The 22,384-nt window shown below is 50.4% G+C and overlaps 1 protein-coding gene and 1 non-coding gene across 14 annotated transcripts in view; both read left to right on the top strand.

The window, feature by feature from the left end:
* Nucleotides 1-20,022, top strand: part of megf11 (multiple EGF-like-domains 11) — a 55,737-nt gene extending 35,715 nt beyond the window's left edge. For 6 of the 13 annotated variants that reach the window (XM_029152491.3, XM_029152493.3, XM_029152488.3 and 3 more), the window contains 19 exons: nt 1,075-1,321; nt 1,394-1,514; nt 1,594-1,730; nt 3,184-3,396; nt 3,770-3,944; nt 7,399-7,519; nt 7,798-7,961; nt 8,321-8,423; nt 10,893-11,039; nt 12,332-12,466; nt 14,054-14,689; nt 15,217-15,345; nt 15,483-15,611; nt 15,716-15,952; nt 16,033-16,205; nt 16,288-16,351; nt 17,183-17,227; nt 17,983-18,189; nt 18,402-20,022. In XM_029152491.3, coding sequence (XP_029008324.1) covers nt 1,075-1,321; nt 1,394-1,514; nt 1,594-1,730; nt 3,184-3,396; nt 3,770-3,944; nt 7,399-7,519; nt 7,798-7,961; nt 8,321-8,423; nt 10,893-11,039; nt 12,332-12,466; nt 14,054-14,689; nt 15,217-15,345; nt 15,483-15,611; nt 15,716-15,952; nt 16,033-16,205; nt 16,288-16,351; nt 17,183-17,227; nt 17,983-18,189; nt 18,402-18,577 — 3,359 coding nt within the window. In that variant the 3' untranslated portion in view covers nt 18,578-20,022. The remainder of the gene's footprint in view (nt 1-1,074; nt 1,322-1,393; nt 1,515-1,593; nt 1,731-3,183; nt 3,397-3,769; nt 3,945-7,398; nt 7,520-7,797; nt 7,962-8,320; nt 8,424-10,892; nt 11,040-12,331; nt 12,467-14,053; nt 14,690-15,216; nt 15,346-15,482; nt 15,612-15,715; nt 15,953-16,032; nt 16,206-16,287; nt 16,352-17,182; nt 17,228-17,982; nt 18,190-18,401) is intronic. The other 7 variants (XM_029152497.3, XM_029152495.3, XM_029152500.3 and 4 more) reach the window with 5 other exon arrangements.
* A 2,290-nt stretch (nt 20,023-22,312) lies between these two features.
* trnaq-cug (transfer RNA glutamine (anticodon CUG)) lies at nt 22,313-22,384 on the top strand. The gene has a single exon. It is a non-coding gene; the product is annotated as a tRNA-Gln (tRNA).

Here is a 22,384-nt window from a genome sequence, read left to right as displayed (position 1 = left end):
TGAACATTTACTTCCTAAGGCTGTAATTAATCAAGATGACTATTAGCATCTGACGCGACTAAACAATCCTGTGCCTATTTGCAGCTGATCTCTCATCAGCATCAGCTCATAGCTGTAACCTTTGCTAAAGCTGCTGGACACTAATTGGGCACCAAGTGGAAGCCAGCACCATTAGCTAGCTATTACCTGTTGAAAGGTTTCTAAATACACAGAAATCAAACTAAAAGCTATTATTGGACTTTAGGTGATTTATCAGTGGTTGTTTTTTTATATTTCTTCATTTTAGCAAGTAGAAGCTCTGTGGTGAGTATTACCCACACAGCTGCAGCTACTTACTGTATTTGTGAAGGTAAGGATAACGTGTGCAGATGCATTTTTGCAGCACTCTGTACCAACCTGGCCTTGTCACCTGTCAACAGGTTTAGTTACAGCTTGATTAAAGTCATATTTACACTGCAAGATAAAGGTGGTGCTGCCTTTGTGTTCGTTTGTTGTTCGTTTGTCGTTTGGGAAGGTGTGAAACAGAGGCTCAGTGGTCACACACACACACACACACACACACACACACACACACACACACACACACACACACACACACACACACACACACACGCACACGCACGGTGTCATTCTCTCTGCATGTTCTTTGTGTTTGTGTGTCTCTAACTGCACATGTGTATGAGTGGATGTCATCGGTCCTGTGCTGAATGGCGACCTGTGCTGGGTGTACCTCTGATTCTTTCCTCAAGGCATGCTTGGATACACTCCTGCACCCTGTGACCTTGAGCAGGAGAGATGACAGTGGACGGAGTACAAATATGAGGCTGGCCATTATATATTTATTTTGAGGAAAGGTCCATAGAAGAGAGCAGAACCAAGAGTTCATTTTTAACTTTTCTACCTATGAGGATATTAAACTTATGCTGTGTCGCTAGAAAGTAGGTTTCACACCATAATTTAACAATATGGCTTCAACCCTTGATTAAATATTATTATGAAGCCTTAGTAGTATTAGCTCTTTGAAGTGTAAATGTTACTCTGACCAGGGGATGCTGCTCTCCTCTGTGTCTGCAGGCTGTGAGAGCGACTACTGGGGGCCCCACTGCAGTAACCGGTGCCAGTGCCAAAACGGGGCCAAGTGCAACCCCATCACCGGCGCCTGCGTCTGCACCGACGGCTACCAGGGCTGGCGCTGCGAGGAGCCCTGCGAGCGCGGCTACTACGGCAAGGTGTGCCAGCTGCCCTGCCAGTGCCTCAACGGCGCCACGTGCAACCACGAGACGGGGGAGTGCGTCTGTGCACCGGGCTACACCGGGGCCTTGTGAGTAGCGTCCGCCTCATGGGCTGTGCTGTGTGAAGATGCTGGCGTCTGACTCCTGAATGTGTGGCACAGCTGCGGCGAGCGCTGCCCCTCCGGCAGCCACGGGCCCCAGTGTGAGCAGCGCTGCCCCTGTCAGAACGGAGGAACGTGCCACCACATCACCGGCGACTGCGCGTGCCCCGCCGGCTGGACGGTAGGTCACGCGCAGAGACCAGGAACCGCAGGATCCGCGACGCGTGTTCAGCTGTGAGCGTGACGCTTCCTGTTTTCAGGGTTCGGTCTGCGCTCAGCCCTGTCCTCTGGGAAAGTACGGCATCAACTGCAGCAAGGACTGCTCCTGTCGGAACGGGGGCCTGTGCGACCACGTCACGGGCCAGTGCCAGTGCGCGGCGGGCTTCAGCGGACGCAGGTACGCCCGCTCCGAACGGCGGCGCTTATTGAGATTAGTGTCGAGTGCAGCGGGGGGGGTTTCGCTCTGTCGCCTTAAACAGTCACTCGCTGACCCATTGTCTTTGTTAACGCACAAACCTGAGAAAAGCAAAGTTGGAGTAATCGCGCGCTTCAAAGAAGCAGACGTTTCCGAATGCCCATTAGTTCATTTGAAGTTGTATTGAAAGCTTTTAAGAGGTGTGTTTAGGTTTAATTAATCTCGTACTTCATGCTGGGCAGCAAGGTTTCATGTCTTCAGCCTTCATCCTCCTTCACTGCCAGCCTGTCCATTGATCTCATGATGGGCTACATGCTGTTTGGATTCTGCTCATTAATTATAAGTAATGGGTTTATATTAAGGTCTTGTTGGACTCCACACATCTTTTCAGCATCCCATGCCTGCCAGAGCAGCCCTGAGCAGTCTGCGTTTATTAGTTCAGCTAAAGCAATCGTCTCCTGGATGGAAACACTTCCTCGACAAGGCCTTTCCTTTACTTTATTATTTTGCAAAATTGCCCCCATTTATTTTGTCAGTGGCAGGTGAATTAACCTGACAGGAATAATCTGGGATTGTGTTAGCCACCACGCGCCCCCGTCTACCATTGTAATACTATTGTCCCCTGACAGAGCTGAAGCTGGGGTGATTTAAACATGAAACATGGCTGCAGCATTTGAAAATGTAACCGAGCTATTTGTAATAGCTTTGTTAGACTCTTGAGACTGATGCTCCACATGGATTGCATAGTTAAGTCGATATATTTAAGAAAAGGAGAAAATCCATTTTCTGATCTACTTCAGCGCTTCGTGTGGATAAACCCGTCAGCAATTCTAATTTCTGCCGTTATGTCCAGACTGGAACTGAAGTCCGGACTGCAGATGCTGTAGCGCGGAGGTTTTTGTCAGGCCTGTCATGTACTCATCAGAATCTGACCTTGCCTGGCTCACTTTTTACTGTGTTGAGCACTGTTTTCAAAATGCTCAGCATTAAACATATTAGGCCCTGAAAATGTCAGTAGCAGCCTTTGTGCCAGTGCGCTGCACGCTGAGGCGTCAGCGTGTTGTAACGGGATCATGCAACTTCTTTAAAATATTATTATAATTGTTGCCTTTTTAAAAGCTCCCAATATAAAATGCTGAGCAAATGTTTACATTTGTGAAGCTAAAATCAAAGAAAGTTTTGCGCTTACAAGGACTTCATTAATCAGTTATCAATATTATTGATACTTTATTACGCGCATCCATCATCTTGACGACTGTCTGATGAATGGATAGTTAGTTAGTTAGTTTCAGCTCTAATTTGACGATGTATCATCTGCAGACAGCTTCTTCTCCCTTTTCAATATTAATTTCCATGCACCTGATGGAAGTGGATTTTCCTAACGTGTATCCAAATGTCTGGTCTTCTACACCAATTACTCTGTATTTCCCACCAGGTGTCAGGATGACTGTCCTGTGGGCACCTTTGGCTCACAGTGCAACCAGAGGTGCGAATGCCAGAATGGAGCCAAGTGCCACCACATTAACGGCGCCTGTCTGTGTGAAACGGGCTTTAAGGGGCCTAATTGCCAGGAGAGATTTTGCCCCCCGGGTCTCTACGGCCTCATCTGTGACAAGTACTGCCCCTGTAATAGCACCAACACCGTGAGGTAAGCAGGGCCGCCTGCGTCTGACGCCGACTTCCTCATCTCGGCCAGCTCTCGTTCCACATGCTGGACGCCGCGCCGCCGTGCCATCGAGCCAGCGTTTAATCGTGACCTTTGCTTCATTCATAATTTCACAGGAGCATTCATAGTTAATGAAATGTTAATGGTCTGATTTGGGTTGGAGCCGGGCACCGACCGTAGGAGTCATTACAGAAGGAAGGAGAAAGGGGGCAACTCATATATCTGAAACACAGGCAGACGCAGCGTGTGGATGATGTCACACTTTGACCCTTTCACCGGATTTAAGTGTTGATTCTAGTGTCTCAGTCTGTTTCTTCTCATTCATCTCCCATCTTTCTTTCTCATTATGTTGTAGCTGCCACCCCCTTTCTGGCGAATGCACCTGCTCTGCAGGATGGACAGGGCTCTACTGTAATGAGACCTGTCCGCCCGGGTTCTACGGAGAGGGATGCATGCTCCCTTGCAGCTGCACCAACGGAGCCGACTGCCATCCTGTCACAGGTGCATGCATCTGCACCCCAGGGTTCATGGTGAGTGCACCTCCAGTTTAATGGAGCCTGTTCACTGCCCGCTTTCCTTCGTAATCATTTTAGATGTTGTGTGTTTTCAGTGTATTTATTTTAGTTAACCTTTTTGGGCTCTCATGACTCAGACTCGTCTCCTAAAATGCCAAAGATGCGTTTCGCAAATCAAGGCGCACATTCAAGAAGGAAGAAAGTATGAAAAGCTGAAAAAAATAAATGAAAATGCAAAACGCCGGGTCAGAATACAAAAAGAACGGAAAGAAAGGATGGAAGACACTGTCGTATTATGTACAGTAACATGTGACATGCTGATGCTTGATTCTCTATTTAATTTAACCTCTGCTGTAATTAGCAAAGGTCATTTGTGATTATGCTATTGTTTACATTGCAGGCCTTTGTAACATTATGCTTGTGGTCCTTGTTGGAAATCAGTGCAGCTCCCAAATACTAATGGCGTGAGAAGATTGCAGTCGGGGTATTTGTTCCACGTGCTGTGACATGCTTCTTCCTCCCGCTGTCGGAGCTTTACTTGAAAAGGTTGTAGCTTTGATTTATTTTTCATGTTATTTGTGGCGGTAGTAAAATCCTTGCGTCACTGCGGTCGTTACGTTCTGGAAGTGGTCCCACTTTTACCTTAGAAGCTTTTTGTACACAGGCAGCCAGAAGCAAGGTGACATATTTTATTATGGCTTTATTATGGATGTGCCCTTCTGTACCACAATTCATTGCTAAATGATTAATTCTCTGATGCATTGCCGCACAGCAATGCATCATCCGCCAAGTGTATTATACAAATACGCCCAAAATGTACTTGCATCAGAAACACTGGAAGCGCAGGACGGAAGCGATTTGCATTTCTAGACGAATGGGACACAGCAGGATTTTGACCTATATACATTTTCATTTCTGTGCGGCCACATTTTGTGTCAAATTAGTCGGGTAACTTCAATCGGTTCCTCCATTGTATTTCTTGTCATGCAATCTGAAGTTACAGAGCAACAGAGAGAGAGCGAGAGGGGACGTTTCTGCCAACATTACGTTTCGGTGGAAATTGCCTGTGTCTTACAGCCGGCCGCTGTGGTGAATTGAGCTCGCGAGCCGGGCCGCAGACTGTGTCTTAATTTGCTCCACCTGTTCTCTTTGGCGGATGCTGGGAAGGGCTGCCAGATCCATTAAACAGACCTAGAGGGCAGGAGCTGGATGGAAAAGGCGGCAGTCAGATGGGAACAGACACGGCTCATATGGAGCGCCGGCGTGTTTGTGTGTGAGAAGGAGGAGGGCCGAGCGCTCCGAGTGGGTTTTTGATACTTTCAACAAAGCTGCTGCCGTAGAAAAACAACACGGACGGTTTGTTGGAAGAGTGGAGCCGTGATTATAGCTCTTACCTGTAAAGTGTGACTTTTTGTCACATACTTGGCACGTGATCATTATTATACGGTGGGGCTTTTAAAATGTGACTGATGATTATGGCATTGAGGCAGTGATTGCTTGTGAAGGCACTTTCCCTGGGGACCGCTGATAGCACTAAGCCTCCCCGCTGCATCTTTGTTCCCGGGTCCCATCGGGATGCAAACCAAGCAAAGTGTTGGACCAGACTGAGCTCCTGCACGCTTGATTTAGCTCTAGTAATTGGACATGCTCTTTTTGACTGCGACAAAGTGATTACACGTTACCTACTCAGGCATTGTCCCTCGCAATCCGTAGCGTGTAGCCACGGTAACGCTTCTTCTGTGCGTCCACGTTTCCCGCAGACTCGCGACGGCGGCCATTGACGCCGGCCTGCGTCTCGGTGCCGGCGGCGAGTCATCTCTCCACCTCTCGGCGCATTTTTCACTCCACTCAGGTTCAGGGGTTCGTTTTCTGCCGCGGCTGCATGAATTTTCAACTCCAGTCATGCAGCAGATGAACTGTTAAGGAGTGAGACTGATTGGTAATTAGCGGTGCCATTTGCATCCAGTCTCTCTGGGTACTCTGATCAATGTTGTGTCAGGGAGAGGCCTTGTGCAAAAAAAATGCTCTCCAATTACATTAGGCCACTAATAGGTATGAATTTAGCGCGGTGGCCAAAGCCGGGCTGGCTGCCGCTCAGTGGCTCAGGTCTGGTTGCTGCCTGCCTTGGCTGTGTCGTTATGTAAGGTCCTGCTGCTCTCCTACAATGGGCTGACAGCCTGTGTTTTAATAATGATTCTCCACATACAGACTTCTATCCTTCACAGCTCAGAAGGAATATAAATCAGTCGACTAATGAGCGAGCTCTCCCCCTCTTGAGAGCAGACCAACCACTGGTCTGTGCAACGCGCGGGGGGGGGCGGGGGTCCGTGTGGAATGCGACGCAGCCATGGATGCAACAAAATCCATGTGGTCATTTGTGGCTGCATGACGTCTTATCCGCGGGTCCAGTCACCAGCTAAATTGCCTGGGCTCCGAAGTCGGGCCAAGCCCCCCCACCGACGCGCCCGCCGACCCTCCAGCTGGTCAAACTTCTCCCCTTCGCCTAACAACTGTAACCGAAGTGCTATTGTTCGCAGTCCTGAAGAAGTCGTTTTCTGCAGAACAAAGGTTATTGCAACCGATTGATAAAAATTTCATTGGCGACAGGCGCTTTTATGTGGCGTTCGGGGAGGAGAGATGCTTTTAAGATGTGTGTTCTGCCCCTGGCGTCCGCTGGCACATCTCCTCCTGCCTCCTGTTTAAACTGAGTTCAAGATGATAATGAGAGCGGCGAGCAGCCAGCGCTCCCCCAGTGCCCTGGTGGAGGAGGCAGGCGCTACTCAGGACTCCGCTAATTGGGACTCTAAATCATTGTGTCACCTGTCAGTCAAGGTGGGCTTTTCGGAGCCAGTGTGGGAACCCGTGGACTGTGATCTCCAGCTTAGGGAGGAACAAAAACCCGCGGAGGTAGGCTGCGCTCAGCCTTTACAGCAGCCAAATTCTAACAGCGGCAGCTTTGAGACGACAAAGAGGGAGAACTCCGTGTCCTTTACCAGATAGTTCAGCCCACTGCCACGGTGATGGTGCTTAAACGGCCGTCAGTCTCCCGCCGGCACGCTTATTAACAGCAGCCTTAAGATTAGACAGAAGGGCAGATTTGATGGTAGCCCTGGATACATGGGGCAAGAGATGGGACTCGCCGTCTTGTGGAGACTGGCCAGCTTCTCCACGGATGAAACCCGAGACCCCACATGAGAGCAACCTGGAGGAAGCGAGACGGAGCTGAAGAGAGTAAAAGCAAAGTGGAGATGGGGTGAAGCAGGGGGAGTTAGGACGGGGGGTGTTCCCGCAGCTTAAACCATCATAAAGGTTTAATCGCTCCTTGTTCCGCACTCTGGATGCAGATGTGACCCGTCTGAAACGATTCACTTAACACCTACGCTCGCGCCTCACTGCCTGTCTGCCTGCATTTTCACCGTCCTCGCCGGCTTGTTGTCTGTTGTTTCCTGAGCCCTCTCCTCCGCTGCAGGGCGAAGACTGCTCCGCGGCGTGTCCCCCCGGCCTGTTCGGCCCCAGCTGCATGTCCACCTGCTCCTGCCACAACCACGCGTCCTGCTCCCCCGCGGACGGCTCCTGCATCTGCAGGGAGGGTAGGCTTACCTTTTTATTGACGGGTGGTGGAGATGCTCTCCAGCCCGGGAGCCTTTTAAAGCAGCCAGACTCCCTGCAGGCCAATAAGACCTGAAAGAACAAGGGTTGCACACAAACAGAAGCACACGGGGTCTTAGCTTCAACTTAGGTAGCGGATGTAGGACGGACTTCTGACTTCTTCACCATCTGTTAAAGTAGCATTCACATACTGTAACATGAACCTTTAATGAGCCCTTATCGTTACTGCACTCAATCATGTGTGTGTCTGTGCTTCCAGGCTGGCGGGGTGTGGACTGCTCCATCCAGTGTTCCAGCGGCACATGGGGCCTGGGCTGCAATCAGACATGCTTATGCGCCAACGGCGCCGCGTGCGACCCTGTGGACGGCACCTGCACATGTGCCCCAGGATGGAGGGGAGAGCGCTGCGACGAGTCGTGCCCCGTGAGTGTCAACAAACAAACCCCGTTGATTAGCTGCTGCACGCTGAGCATGCGCTGCTCCCTGTAAGCCAGTGCACAGCCTCAGATCCTCAGACAGGAGCCTCGCGGCTGCAGCTGGGGCCCGACTCGGACCTGGAGGAGATCAGGCAGCAGCTTCGGAGTCTCCATCGCTTCATTCTTTTTATTTAATTCCTACAGTATTTCACTCACAGCCGGTTTGTTGAAATCTCCTCCTCGGCGTTGGAGATCTCATTTGCGTGACGCACTTTGTAACTCGGTTTTTGGAAAGTGCTGCGTAGGCATGAAGAGCATTTAACACTCAGCACAACGCAACTCTCCGTGTCGCCCTGTGTTTGTCAGGACGGCACCTTCGGGCTGGAGTGTCGCGAGCGCTGCGACTGCAGCCACGCCGACGGCTGCGACCCAGTGAGTGGATACTGCCGCTGCTACCCCGGCTGGACAGGTCAGTACGGGTCAGAACCACGATCCGGGCCTTTCACGAGGCCTAAGCAGTGTTCCCATAATCAAACGTGTAATTTGTTTTGCCACGGAGCCGGCAGGTTGCGTGAGTAAGAGATATTGAGAATTAAGTCTTAGATTAATTCTCTTGGCTGGCACACTTGATGCTGCTATGTAATCACGCTTCTATTGCCTCCAATATTTGTGATACCCCAGACGCATATTTGCGGAGTGAATCCAATCATTGGCCCCGAATGTTCGTGCGAGTTTAAAACGCAACATGCGTTCATTTTATATTTTGCTGAAAATTAATTGGATTCCAGGTTGTTGTGAAATCTCACAGCGACGGAGGAGCCACTCGTTCTCTTGTCACATGGCTTTGTTGAAAACTGCATCTCCCACGGACCCTAAAACCTATTTTACTGGAGCATACAGTATGTGGGCTCTTTGTTTTTTTTTTTTTTTATCGTTCGCTTACAGGAGAACAAGCTGGATGGTTGGAAAGTGTGAATGTCACAGCAAGGGCGAGGATCATTATGCTCAAATATAAAGCGCGGCATCTGAATGTCAAATACGGGGGGCTCGCTGAAGACCTGGTCCCTGAGCCTGGGTGGAGAGGTGCGGTCAGGGAGAGAATGGATTCAGCAGGAAAGGTCAAGCTTGTGAGCTCCCAGCAGCCGGCTCCATTCAGCCTCCTGAGCTTAGGGCATTTATTCCGGGAAACAATGTGGGTTTTATTATCTGCACGAGCAGATCTGGCGAAATGGGCCTCTCATGCTCTGAATCCTGCACAGGTCGGGACCATCTGTCAGCCTTAATTGAGTCACCGGGGTGCAGGGCTTGGGGGCAGCGCGCGGCCCAGCGGGGCCCGACAAACATCCATAGATACTTGAATCGTAGAGGCTTGACAATGGGCTCTGTGAAGGAGGCGGCGCCTGGAGAGGGGACAGAGTGGGAGCCGTCACAGGAAAAAAGTCTGTTTACAGCGGCACGCCAGCGTTTTCATGATAAACGCTGTCAAGGCGCTGACGGGTGGCTCCGGAGCTGCCACGGCATCATTTGTTTACATACTGTACGGTGACAGGAAGCCTGCGACCCATTCGGCCGCTGCTGGAATCGGCTGAGCAGCATCAGAAGCAGCGCTGTGAAGCGGGGCCTTCGTTCTCAGCGAGTTAAACAGGACTTCACCTTTTATTTCTGCTCCATGTCACAGATCATGAGAACCCGGTGTGTGTTTACATGCACTGAGAGGGAGCGAGCGAAGGAGGTTTGCTTTGCTCTTTCTGTACAAATTGGATAGTAGGACCTCTGGCACTTCTCAGCGAAAAGCCTCCTTTGAAGAGGCTTCACTTCTGGCTTCTCTTATTCCTTCTTCTTCTTCTCACTCACTATTCATCCAAAGACCCTCTGTTTGTCGCCATTAGACTGGAGTGCGATGCTCCGTCCGCATTTATTCTCTGACAGTAAAGGCAGTTGCCTTTTTTTTTTTTTTTTCGGACCGGCCCAGAAGAACCTCAAACACACTTGCACAAGCCTCGCCTGCCGTTTGATGTCCATGGCTGTGCTTCAGACTAAATCACTGTTACCCTGCCCCTCCTCATCACCACTAACATTTCCTCTCCTTTACTGCTCAATTGCAGCCCTGAGGCACCTTGGTTACTGTATAACCTTAGTCCCCAGAGTTTAGTCCAGGTTTAATTCAAAGGTACTGCACTAATGCTGCTTTAATGACCGCGCCATTCTCAGATATTCGCATTCAAAGGAAATTTCAAATGAGGCTTCAAACTAAGGACGGATGCTTGAAAAGGTTGGTGTGTGTGTGTGTGTGTGTGTGTGTGTGTGTGTGTGTGTGTGTGTGTGTGTGTGTGTGTGTGTGTGTGTGTGTGTGTGTGTGTGAGAGAGAGATTTTATTTTTTTTATTTTCTGAACCGAACCTTTATGTGCAGTTGGGTAAAATCGATGTGATTTTAGCCCTCAGCGCTTTGAAAACGCCTCGCGCCGAGGATCCGCGCGGCCGCGGCGTTTTGCATCCGCTGCTCGGGTCGGCGCCAAACGCACGGCGACACTTCCCGGCTTCGCTCTCGTAGCCCGGGCGCCTCACTCCGGCTCTGCGTGCTGCGCTCGCTGAAAGAGAATGGGAGACAAGCCGGGCCTCTCCCGAGACCCAACCCTGTTAATCAACACAGAGCACTGGCAGAGAGCCGCAGTCAGATCAAAAATAAAATAGAGAAGAAACGCTGCGAAAGGACGGGCTGAACTAATAAAGACGCAGCCCCAACACGGCTTCTTCATTCCGCTCTAAAATCAATCAAGGGTCAACGCTGGGCGAATAACCCTCCACAGATCAGCTGTGATCGGGAGCTGTGAATATTATCCTTTGATGATTTGTTTATACAGATGGCAGCTACTTAGAATATTTCAACACACCGGTCTTTGCCTTCACTGAATATTCGTCATTGTAATTCGCCTGCAGGAATCCACTGTGATAATGTGTGCCCACAAGGCTTCTGGGGACCCAACTGTTCCGTCAGCTGCTCCTGTCAGAACGGAGGGTCCTGCTCGCCGGAGGACGGCACATGTGTGTGCGCACCTGGATACCGAGGGACCTCCTGCAAGCGCGGTGAGCCTCCCCCTCCTCCCCCGGGCCTCCCCCCTGCACCCGAAGGGCGTGAGGCCGACTCCGCCACAGCACTGACCTTGTTTTGATCCCTGAAGGATTGTTGAAGGGTGAGTCGGCCGAGGAGAAGCACTCGGTGGCCGGTCTGAGTGTAAACCCTTCATCACGGCTATGGCTTAATCACAGCGTCTTCGCCCGCAGCCGCAGCACACGCGCGCACGCACAAACACACACTTCACCTCGCAACCCCGGCCTCTACAACCGACTCTCAGTGGGAGAGTCCCGGCCCTCGCCCAGGACTCATCAGAGGGCGTGCTCGGTGGGAGTGCCGCCTCGGGTTCTGTCTGAAGCCACCGTCGAGTGATGAGCTCACTGATTGGGAGTGGAACTCACAGCCGCAAATCTGTAAACATCAATCTGAGTGGAATGTAAGAGAGAGTCTTAAAGTAGCGAGGGTGTGTGTGTGTGTGTGTGTGTGTGTGTGTGTGTGTGTGTGTGTGTGTGTGTGTGTGTGTGTGTGTGCGTACTTGCGCGAGAAGTGATTACTCCTGGAAATTTAGTGTTTACACAGATAATCTTCTCGTCAGGTGAAAACCTCCTGGCTGCAGTTTTGCCCCTTTTCCTGTTTAAACTTTAATTGAAGGATTACGTGCCTCTCCAGAGTCTGATACAGACGGATCACACCTGCTGATTTAAATAAAATCTGAATCTAGTGGGTAAACCTAACCTTGCATGGCTGGCAGACAGCGTCCCGCCGTGTAAAAGGCTCCTATCTTTGAAACAACAGACTGTTCCGTGAGACCGGCGTTACTGGACCTGGAACCGCCCCAAATCGCGGGCAATGAAAACAGAAACCTACAGTAACGGGGACTTTTACAGCCGCTGGTTGCGCCGTTAATAAAATATGTTTTCCTCCAGTTTTTGTCACAGCTGAACAAGTCTTAGTGTAATAACCCTTGACGCCGCCTCCTGAATGGGCCTTAATGCTCCACGCTCTTCCAATAAAGTCCACATTAATAACACACAGTTGGCTGTTCCTGGCGTTTATAGATCATCAAGCCGTTTTACATAAAGCGCACGTTCCTCATTCTCTCGACTGTTCCTCCACTGGCAGCGGATGAAATAGGAGCAGCTACGGCGCAGACTCGCCGCCTCCCCCCGTCAGCTCCCCCCCTCTTCTCCCCCGTTCCGATCACGCGTGTCGCGCCTTGTTTCCGTCTCCTGTGCCTCTTGTTCCGTCCACCGCCGCTGACTGATTTCCCCTCTTTCCTCCTGACACGCGCGGCCGGCCACAGTCTGCTCCCCGGGCTTCTACGGGCACCGCTGCAGCCAGTCGTGTCCCCAGTGCGTGCACAGCACCGGGCCCTGCCACCACGTCACGGGCCACTGCGAGTGCCTGTCCGGCTTCACCGGCCCGCTGTGCAACCAAGGCGAGTAGCTTCCTCTGACCTTTTCTTCCCTGTCAAACTCACTCACTGGCTGAGAATTTTTAGAAATATTGACTCCAGTTTACAGTTATGTGCTGGTAATTATTGTATTATGGACCAGAACCGTTCCAGTTACGTTCAGTCGTTGCTTCTTAATTTGACTCCGGTCAAATTAGGGAATGACCTGCTGCCTCTCTCGATGACAGCCTTGAATAGCGGCTGTGATCAGTTCACCCCAGACCAGAAAAGACCCAACCTTCATCATGAGCCTGAACGTCGCTGAGACTCAATTTTGCAGACGGGGAGTAAAAATACATTTCTGCCTGCTTCCTCATTCTGCAGCACCTAAACGACTCTTTGATGAAGTCTCACTTTTCAGAACAAAATTTCACTACTCTGACAACCAAAGCTTCTATATTTTGTTTTTATTTTTTAAATTAAGGCCTTCATCTTCATCTGTGCAATACCACCAGTAACTTTAAAGGCTTTAGGATGATGTAATATTGTCCCTCTGTGCACAGGTTGTGCATTTATCTTGTCAGTGGTTCCTTGTGCGTGTTCTCTATCGCTGTGTTAAGGAAAGATACCTACATAGAAATGTGCACTAGATCTTATATCGCAATAATTTACCATTTTTTATATAAATTACAGAAAGGCAGCGGGGATTTTCTGAATTCTCTTTCATGACTTTGAGCAATGTCTTACAAATAAAAGATTAATAGCTTAGTTGAAGGAAGAGGGAGAAGGAAACAGCGCCATTCCTAATTTGTCTGGGCTGTAATTACTGGTGAGTGTGAGTCGGCCACCGGGGGGGGTGTTGAGGGGTGGGGGGGGGGTTCCGGCGTGGCCGGTGACGTACACATGCCTGCGCTGGGGTCCTCCCTCGTCGCCTGTCCGGCCTAATGAAGCTCTCCCGGTCCGCCGGGCCCCGAATCCGGGGAGCCGGCGCCGCGGCCTAATGACAACCTGCTCGCGGGAGCTTGAAAGAGGTGTCAAGAAGAAGAGAAAGCCGGCTGAAATGTAATCATTAAAATCACCCCACATGAAAATGAGTGAGACGCGTCTCCTTTCACAGCGAGCCACCTTATCTGATACTTCCAACGCCGGGCTACTCTCTTTAAATGAGACCTTTGATGTGTGTGCTGCTGGTCCTGATGCTTAGATAAACCTTGGTTCAATTTGTCCCACGGTCCAACGAGAAAACACAATGGAGGTTTCATTGGATGTGACATCTTTTATTGAAGAGTGCTGGGGAGCATTGAAATATTAATTTCATAAAAAATGTATACAGCGGTCTGTGTACATGGTCTATTTTAATTCTGTGGCACATCATTCATTCCGTCCTGGTGAGCGTAAATGGGGCAGTTGTGTCACTGGAGGCAGTGATTGACGCCTCCTTTGTCTAAACAGATCACTTCATTTCATGTCCACTCCAGTAGAACAATACCATCCATTAGAGGGGGATGTTTACACCGGCTTCCACGCGCCGGGTTTGTTTGAAGAATGCGTCCACGTCTTAATGCATGTCATGAGCCCCGCGTGCACGCGAGCGATAACGTGCCTTGCCTTTTGCTGTGTTCCGGCGGGCAGTGTGCGCCAGCGGCAGGTACGGGAGGGCCTGCGCCGAGATCTGCCTCTGCACCAACAACGGCACCTGCAACCCCATCGACGGCTCCTGCCAGTGCTTCCCCGGCTGGATCGGGGAGGACTGCTCCCAGGGTACACGCGCTCCTGCCGCCTCCTCATCGTCTCCACTCCCGCTTCCTCTCTCTCTCTCTCTCTCTCTCTCTCTCTCTCTCTCACACACACACACTTCACACCATCGCCATGGCTCCGCACCTCCCGAGAGCTACGTCAGCTACACCGTTGTAATATTCTATTGTGTTCATTCACAGCACTATAGGCTGGAGGTCATTAGCACAGCTTTGAGATGCCGAGTCATGGGAGACCTGATTTGTGTTTCTACTCCATCAACTACTCAGGCAAATATGTGTGCAGACTATTTAGGCATTGCCTCCAACCCATGCGTGCGATGTGCAAGTGAGTGTGCGCATGCGTGCAGCCTCCTGAGTTTGACTGTGTCTCTGGCGTCTGCAGCCTGCACATCTGGGCACTGGGGCCCCGATTGTCTGAACTCGTGTAACTGTCACAACGGAGCCCAGTGCAGCGTCTACGACGGGGAGTGCAGGTGCAGCCCCGGCTGGACCGGACTCTACTGCACGCAGCGTGAGTCCCGCACATGCAGTTAGTAGACGCACAGTGTCACCTACAGGCCGCCCGCGGAACTGCAGCAGATACGGGACTTCTGTTTTCAGCTGAATAATGTTAGGATTCAATTCAAAGTCCCAATAAATCTCATGGTCACGTCACTAGTTGGTTTATATACATTCATTCACAATCAGTATCAATGAGCTATTTTAACCGACCTCAGGGAGATTTTTATCTTGCTGCTTCGGTTGAACTTCTTCCATTACACGCATTCTTAGTATTTCCAGTCTCGCTCCTCTTCCCACCACGTTAACAAAGTCAGTGTTTTATTTCCATTCATTCAAATGGTAACTTATTGAGCATGCTGCAGAGACGCTGAACGGCATCGATTTCCCCGCTCCCCTGCAATATGACCTTGATTCTTTATGTTGTCTTCCGCTCTCTTTGTTCATCCCCCCCCCCCCCCCCCCCCCCCCCCCCCCCCCCCCCCCCACACACACACACACACACACCCCGCCTCAACGTTTTATGCATCTCTGTCCCAGGGTGTCCTTCAGGCTTCTATGGCAGGGACTGCTCTGACGTGTGCCGCTGCCAGAACGGCGCAGACTGTGACCACATCACCGGCCAGTGCGCCTGCAGAACGGGCTTCATGGGGACGGGCTGCGAGCAGAGTTGAGTGGGCCCCGTGTGTGTGTGTGTGTGTGTGTGTGTGTGTGTGTGTGTGTGTGTGTCCTAAAAACACTTTGGCTCCCTCTCTCTGAGTGCTTTAATTTTGATGGATGTAGTAATGCGCCTCTCTCCCATGCAGAGTGCCCTGCTGGTACATTCGGATACGGCTGCCAGCAGCTGTGCGAGTGCTTGAACAACGCTACCTGTGACTACGTGACGGGGACGTGCTACTGCAGCCCGGGCTACAAAGGCATCCGGTGCGACCAAGGTGAGAGGTTATCGGCGCGAGCCCGGCATTTCGAGTGCGGCTCCGCCCGGGTGCAGGCGCGTGTGCGGCGTTTGAACGGTCCACCCTCTGTGACTTCTCTGCAGCAGCTCTGATGATGGAGGAGCTGAACCCGTACACCAAAATCAGCCCGGCGCGAGGCTCCGAGCGCCAGTCTGCGGGCGCCGTCATGGGCATCATCTTCCTCCTCCTCATCATCATGGCCATGCTCAGCCTGTTCGTGTGGTACAGACAGAGGCAGCGGGACAAGGGGCAGGAGATGCAGCCCAGCGTGTCCTACACGCAGGCGCTGCACATCACCAACACTGACTATTCGCTGTCTGGTAAGATGGATCCAAGCCTCACACGTGCAATGATATGCTATCGCTGGAGGAGTTCACAACCCTGTTGCTGCGACTCTCAGAGTGCGGGAGTACGGTGGCGATGAGGACCGGCGCCGCTGAGGCCAACCAGAACCAGAGCAGCGGCAGCGGCGCCGGCGGCCAGTGCTTCTCCAACCCCAGCTACCACACCGTGGCCCAGTGCAACGTGGTCTCCACCATCTCCAGCAACCTGGACGGCACGCTGACGCTCAAGGTACCGGCGCCGCGCGTGTGACTTGCGGCCGCAGCCGTCCAGCGCTACCGCCTCAAACTTCACTACTTCTTTTCCTCCACAGCCGGGCACCCTGAAGGGCAGGAGCGGCTCGGAGTGGAGGGCCTACTGCAACCTCAGCGACATAGGTCAGCTTTCCCCGCTCTGACCGCGACACACCGCACGCATCCCCGACCCGAACTCGGCGGGAGCCCTGCTTCAAGGGCAAAGGCGCGTGTGTCATTAGCGGAAGCCTCATATTGGCACCGGCCGGGACAGAGCCGTCCTGCTGTGAATGAAGATGAACCAGAGGTTTCTTGTTAGACATAACCTTTGCTCTGGGTTTGATAAGATATGCAGGTGGGACAGAGGAAGTAGTGGCTCGGAGGTGACGGGGGTCACCGTGAGCTCATTAGTTGTCTTTCACATTCCCAGCGGCACATTTCTCTATCGTGACTTGCACCATGCCCTAGATCTATGGATTAAAGAGACTTTCCTGTAACAGCTTAGAGCTTCTGTACTGCGTTTTAAAATTTGGCTTTTGGGATAAAACATTTTTTCTAAATATAAATACTATTGTCAATATCTATTCTAATACATAAATAATCACAGTCAAAATGAGGTTAAAACCACAACTGTGTTCTGGGAAAGCCTGATGATTATATGTACAATCTGAATATATAATTCACAACTCTAAGTCTTATATTTGAACGTTTCAGCACAAAGAATATTGTCCATGTTCATCGCAGTGTCTGACGCTTCAGACTGACTGTTGCTGCTGTTCACGCTGCTTTGTTGTTTGGCAAATATCCAACCGTGACCACAGTTGATTACATAAGCCTGTAAGCCCTTGGGGGGAAACATTCAATAACTCATGCATGTCTCATATTCTGCTGAAACTATACGCACATTATGTGGCACCTTTATTTCCTATGTGATGCGTTCGATGTCTGACTTTCATGTCCTGACATTTGTTGCAGATGTTCAACAGGGAGAGACACAAACGCAGAGAGGTTCCAGAAAAGGTAAATAATTTATTAAAGGCAACAGCGTGTGTGTGTGTGTGTGTGTGTGTGTGTGTGTGTGCGTGCGCGTGTGCGTGTGTGCGTGTGTGCGTGTGTGTGTGTGCGAGCAGACTGATACTGCACGTTGAATCCTGTTCAGCTTCACCAGCACCAATTTTACAAAACCCTTTTATGCTTAACAGCACATGAATCAATTTTGCCGTGTGCTTTCCGTCCCTCTGAGGTGACTCTCTGACCCAAAATCCTATATCCCTACATTCGCCACGATTTATGCGAAAACTCTCTCCACACACTCTGGACAAGATCACGGCGGGCTGAGGTTTTGTTCCAGCGGTAATTGTTCTGCATGGCTCAGTGCCCAATACGACATTTTGTCTCCCACACTGTGCAGACAGTGGTGGATGTGAGGGACCCAGGGGTGTGAAGACCGGTCTGAAGCAGCTTTGCTGCAGTCTCTAATGAGGCTCCTTATCAGGCCGATGAGGCTGTTATGGATGGGATGAGCCTTCCACTTTCCTCCCCTTTGTGCTCTGATTACTATATATCACCATTAGTCACCTGTCAGAGACAAAAGAAGTACAACTTCTTCAGAATTGCAATGATTTTTCATTGCCATTTTCCAGGCTCGGCTCCAACGTCTATTCAAATGGTGCGGTAATGTCAGAGTGGAGCATTAATACCCTCCCCCTTAAGTCAGCGAGGGAGTCTTCGTCTTTCCTGATCCTGAATGTGTCTTTGTTTCATGGCCAATGCAGATTACATCAAAGGCTCCGTGTGCAGCAACAGCTCCTGTTCCCCGAATAGTGAGAATCCATATGCCACCATTAGAGACCCGCCAGGGCTCACTTGCAAGCACACAGAGAGCAGCTATGTGGAGATGAAGTCCCCCTCCCACCGCGAAGTGCCCTTTGGAGGCACGGCCACCCTCCTGGGCAGTGCGGGCAGGAGTGCCTATGATGCTGGTGAGTGCGTCGCTGCTCTGCTGCGCGGAGCTCAGCAGGGTGCCGCAGTTTATGGCCTCCGCTCCCGCGTGCTGCCGGGAGCCTGCGCACAGTTTGCACGGCTCGATGCGAGGAAATGCGAGCGTGCGCCCGCCCGCCCGCTACGCCGCGCTTCGCCCTCGGCCTCCCTCTAACGCCCCCCCCCCCCCCTCTCTCTCTCTCTCCCCGCGCAGAGCCCACCGTCAGCGTGCTGCAGGGGCCCAACGGAATGGCCACGGGCTTCTCCCAGAGCCCGTACGACCTGCCCCGCGGCGGCCACGTCCCCGGCCACTACGACATCCTGCCCATGCGCCACAGCCCCATGCACGCGTCCCCGCCGCGCCCGGAGAGCCCCAGCTCCCTGCTGTAGGGGGTGGGGGCGTCCCCCGCCCCCACCCGGCCCAGACGTGGAGACGGACGGACGGCTCCTCTGGACGCCGCGCTCTCAGGGTGTTTTCGTGGCCCTGGACGAGGGAGCGGAGGACAGAGCGTCCCACACACCAGCGACCACTCGCCCCTTTTAGTCGCTCCGACTGCCGCCTGTCCTGTTGGTGGAGCACAAAGGCCCCAGCGCTGACGGAGGCCCACTGGGATCGGGCGGACAGATTATTTACAGCGAGAGGAATTCTCACCCTCATTTCATGCCCTCGATAAAGATTTACTATCACAGGGCACCCGAGTGTTTATAATATCCCCGAAATGGAAGTTATTTTCTCAGCAGGATTGGAAGGTGTCGAAACCTTGACCGCGTCAACGGAGGCGATGGTTTACCGCACACAGACGTCAGAGTTCATGGCTGGTGACTGTGCATCGGCTGCAGAGCGCAGCAGCTCATGCGAGGGGATCCGCATCGTCTGAAGTTATGAGGTGCGATGGAGCAGGGAGCGCGCGTGGCCGTAGATAGAAGGACGGTGGATGCTCACACTGTGCGATACTAATGGGATCCGGCTGAGGCTCAAGCGATTCCTCACAGTTGCAGAGCAGGCTTGCGGTGTGTGGAGATGCATTCAGGTGTGTGTGTTTATTGCATTAATGAGCGTTACACGTGTATAGTCGGTCTAAAGGTTGGATTTCTCCCCCCAATGATGACGTGATCAGCTCTTGTTGTTTTCTATGTGAAACCATGTTTTTTTTTCTTGCAAACGTCTTAGTTTACATTTTGAAGTACTTGATGTGAAGAAGGGAGTTGCTTTGAATTTTTATCATTTATTAATATAGCTAATTGCTTTATTCATAGGTTTTTATCAGTAGTGGTGACTTTTTATTATTGTGACACTAGAATAAAAATAAAAGATGAGCATGATCAGAAAATGGAAACCCACAGATGTAGATAACAACACTTATCTTCTCGTGAGACGATCCGTGTCATTTTGTGAACTGTTTTTGAATTTACCTAAAATGTTCTTTCTCTCTCGCTGTCAGAATGTAAATTTAAAATAAGGTTTTAAGCCACTGACTCTTGACCCACAAATAACCTGTGCAGTATTTATAAAGGGAACTGATGTATTATTGTAAAAAAAAACTATTTAAGAATATTTTATGTTTGTATCAGGCTAATCACTTTCTTTATTTATTGAACTGAATTTATTCATTCACTATGTGAATTCCATTTCATCCTCTGTAGAAGCAATAACATGTTGACAATCGATCAGCATTTCATTAGTGCTGGACATGTTGCCATCTCTGGCCAGTGTGGTGATATGTTACGTGACTTTTTGTTTCCTGAGGAAGGTTTCTCCAGTTGCTGTCATTCCATTTCTGCTTGTCGTTTTCATACACATGTTTTAAATTAAAAGCCTATTCTGCCATCATGAACCTGTTTCAGTCAGGTTAATGCCACAGAGGTTTTGTCATCTGTACCTCTGAATGTTAAAATGTCTAGATGGATGTTGATGCTGATGAAACTCTCCCTCAAAGATTCAAATGTTCTCTGGTGTCATAAAAAGGAATATTACTGTTAAATAAGCTAATTTAGAAATGTGACACTTTTAATAATATTTAAACTGTATTCACATAGTTAAATAGAAGAATGCTTGTTGCATTCTGGACTGGTGGAAAACTTTGTTCAGAGTGACCCTTATGCTCCCTGCCTTTCAAAATAATGTGTGGAATTCAAACAAAGTCAGCACAAATGTTGAATTTCTAATCAGCCTGGTATTGACAAAGGGATTCAGCTCCTTCCCAGCGTGTCTACCAGTATTGCAAGCAAGCTTGATGACAGAAGGCTTTACTGATGTCTGTGCTTTGCAGTATTGAAGCAGGCTGAGGGTTTTCAGAGTGAAAACACATTTTGCAGCAAAGCAGCTGCCCTGCAGCTGTTTCACGCTACGTCCTGTCTGTACTAGGGACACAAAGAGTGATCCAGCTTCAGGTTTTGTTGCCAGGTGCCTTTGGATTGGCCTCGTTGAAAAGTAATTTTCAAGTCTGAATGAAGCCTAACAAATACACAGCAAAGTACTCACAGCAGGTTTCCCTGCAGTAAGACGTTCAACCACTGGGGGGCAGCAAAGAACCATTTATGTGGCGTACGTCAGTCAAAATGGTTTCTGGAAAGTTTAAGATAGTTTAACAGCGTCTAGACTGTGCAAATATAAAATTGTCTGCAGGGAGGTCTTTGTGCCATATGCTTGGTCTTGCGTCACGCACTAAGCACTGTGACATCCTGGATTTGCAGAACTGCATCAGTGCAAGTGTTAAATGAAGAACTGACTCAGGTGTGTAGTGACAGAGTGGGACTGTAGATGAATATTATTTAGTTGGCTGTTCCTCAGCAGCAGGAAAACGGGTGCCTCGGGTTCCACAGATGATGGACACGGTGCCGAGATGACGGCTGGTCATAGCCCACAGATGGGAAGAGCATCCATACGTCAAGAAGCTGATGGACCGAATACAGGTGAGTACCTGAAAGATGAGGTGACACATGTGAGCACATATGAGATATGAGACAAACACTTGTCCCTTCCATTTACTGTAGAAGTGGTGCCTTAATGTAAGACATATTTTCCATGAGGGTAATGTAAACTGAACAGGGCCTAAATGTAATTTTGGCCAGTCTCAGGCTGAACATTAATATTTGGTGAAGTGCTGCAGAGGGATGGGACAACTGTGGGGATTTGGAGTGATGCAGGCCTCAGGCATAATCTTTGCCGCTGCAGTCAGCCCGTCAGCCATGTCTGGCAGCTGAAGCTGTAGCTCTAAATACTCCGACAGAGCTGCGCTTTGGGTCCGTCCTCGCGTGGCTGCACCTGGATGCTGACCACGCTGCGGGATCAACCGCGGCTCTGTCTCCGGCCTGACATCACCTGGGAGCCTCGCTCTGATTCATGCCAGGTGGGAGGAGGGGACGATGGAGTGAAGCGTTGGGAAAGTAAAGCAGCGCAGGGCTTCGTGTTGTCTGCGAGAATATGGTGATGGCTTCCATTTAAACACACTATCTGCTCCGGATGAACTCCACAAGCAGAGCTCAGCTGCAGATTTTTATTGCGGTCACGTCCTGCAACAGGAACTGTGAGGATCAATCAGACGAGAGCTAGATCATCAGATCAGCCATTCTTAATGCACAATCAGTATTCATCCCGGCCGGGGTGATTACTTTCATTTTGTCTGTGTTTGTAACCGCCCCCAAAATTTGACATGCATAACTCCACACAATAAATAGATTAGCTCCTTAATACAGCACGTCTGGAATAGACAGAAGCTTTGTCTCGTTATAGTGATCAGCCAATGGAAGATCTGAATGAGGACCCATAGTAAAAAGGTGTGGTCCTCGGTTCTGGATGCCAACTGCACCAGACACAGAACCACACCCTCTGTCAGAACTGTTGAACAACCCAGTCTGTTTGTGGCTTTAGTCACAATCTGGTGAGATACCAGGTGGTTTATCCCGAACTAAGCACAAGCCTGAGAGATAATCATTGCAATTCCCCCACTCGCCACCAGGCAGCATTACTATGAAAGGATAAGGAATTCAAACACATACAGTGCGTATATTGTTGTAATGTATTTTATTCAAGATAATGTTTGTTTACCAGAAAAACATTCACTCGCAAGCTGTATGAAGGTGACAGAAAGTCTAGGTGTATTTTGGCTCTGCGTCACCTACCGCGGTTCCATGGTGTAATGGTTAGCACTCTGGACTCTGAATCCAGCGATCCGAGTTCAAATCTCGGTGGGACCT

This window comes from Betta splendens, chromosome 6, assembly GCF_900634795.4.
Source record: "Betta splendens chromosome 6, fBetSpl5.4, whole genome shotgun sequence".
Taxonomy (NCBI): domain Eukaryota; kingdom Metazoa; phylum Chordata; class Actinopteri; order Anabantiformes; family Osphronemidae; genus Betta; species Betta splendens.
This window is presented reverse-complemented; position numbering and strand designations above follow the sequence as displayed.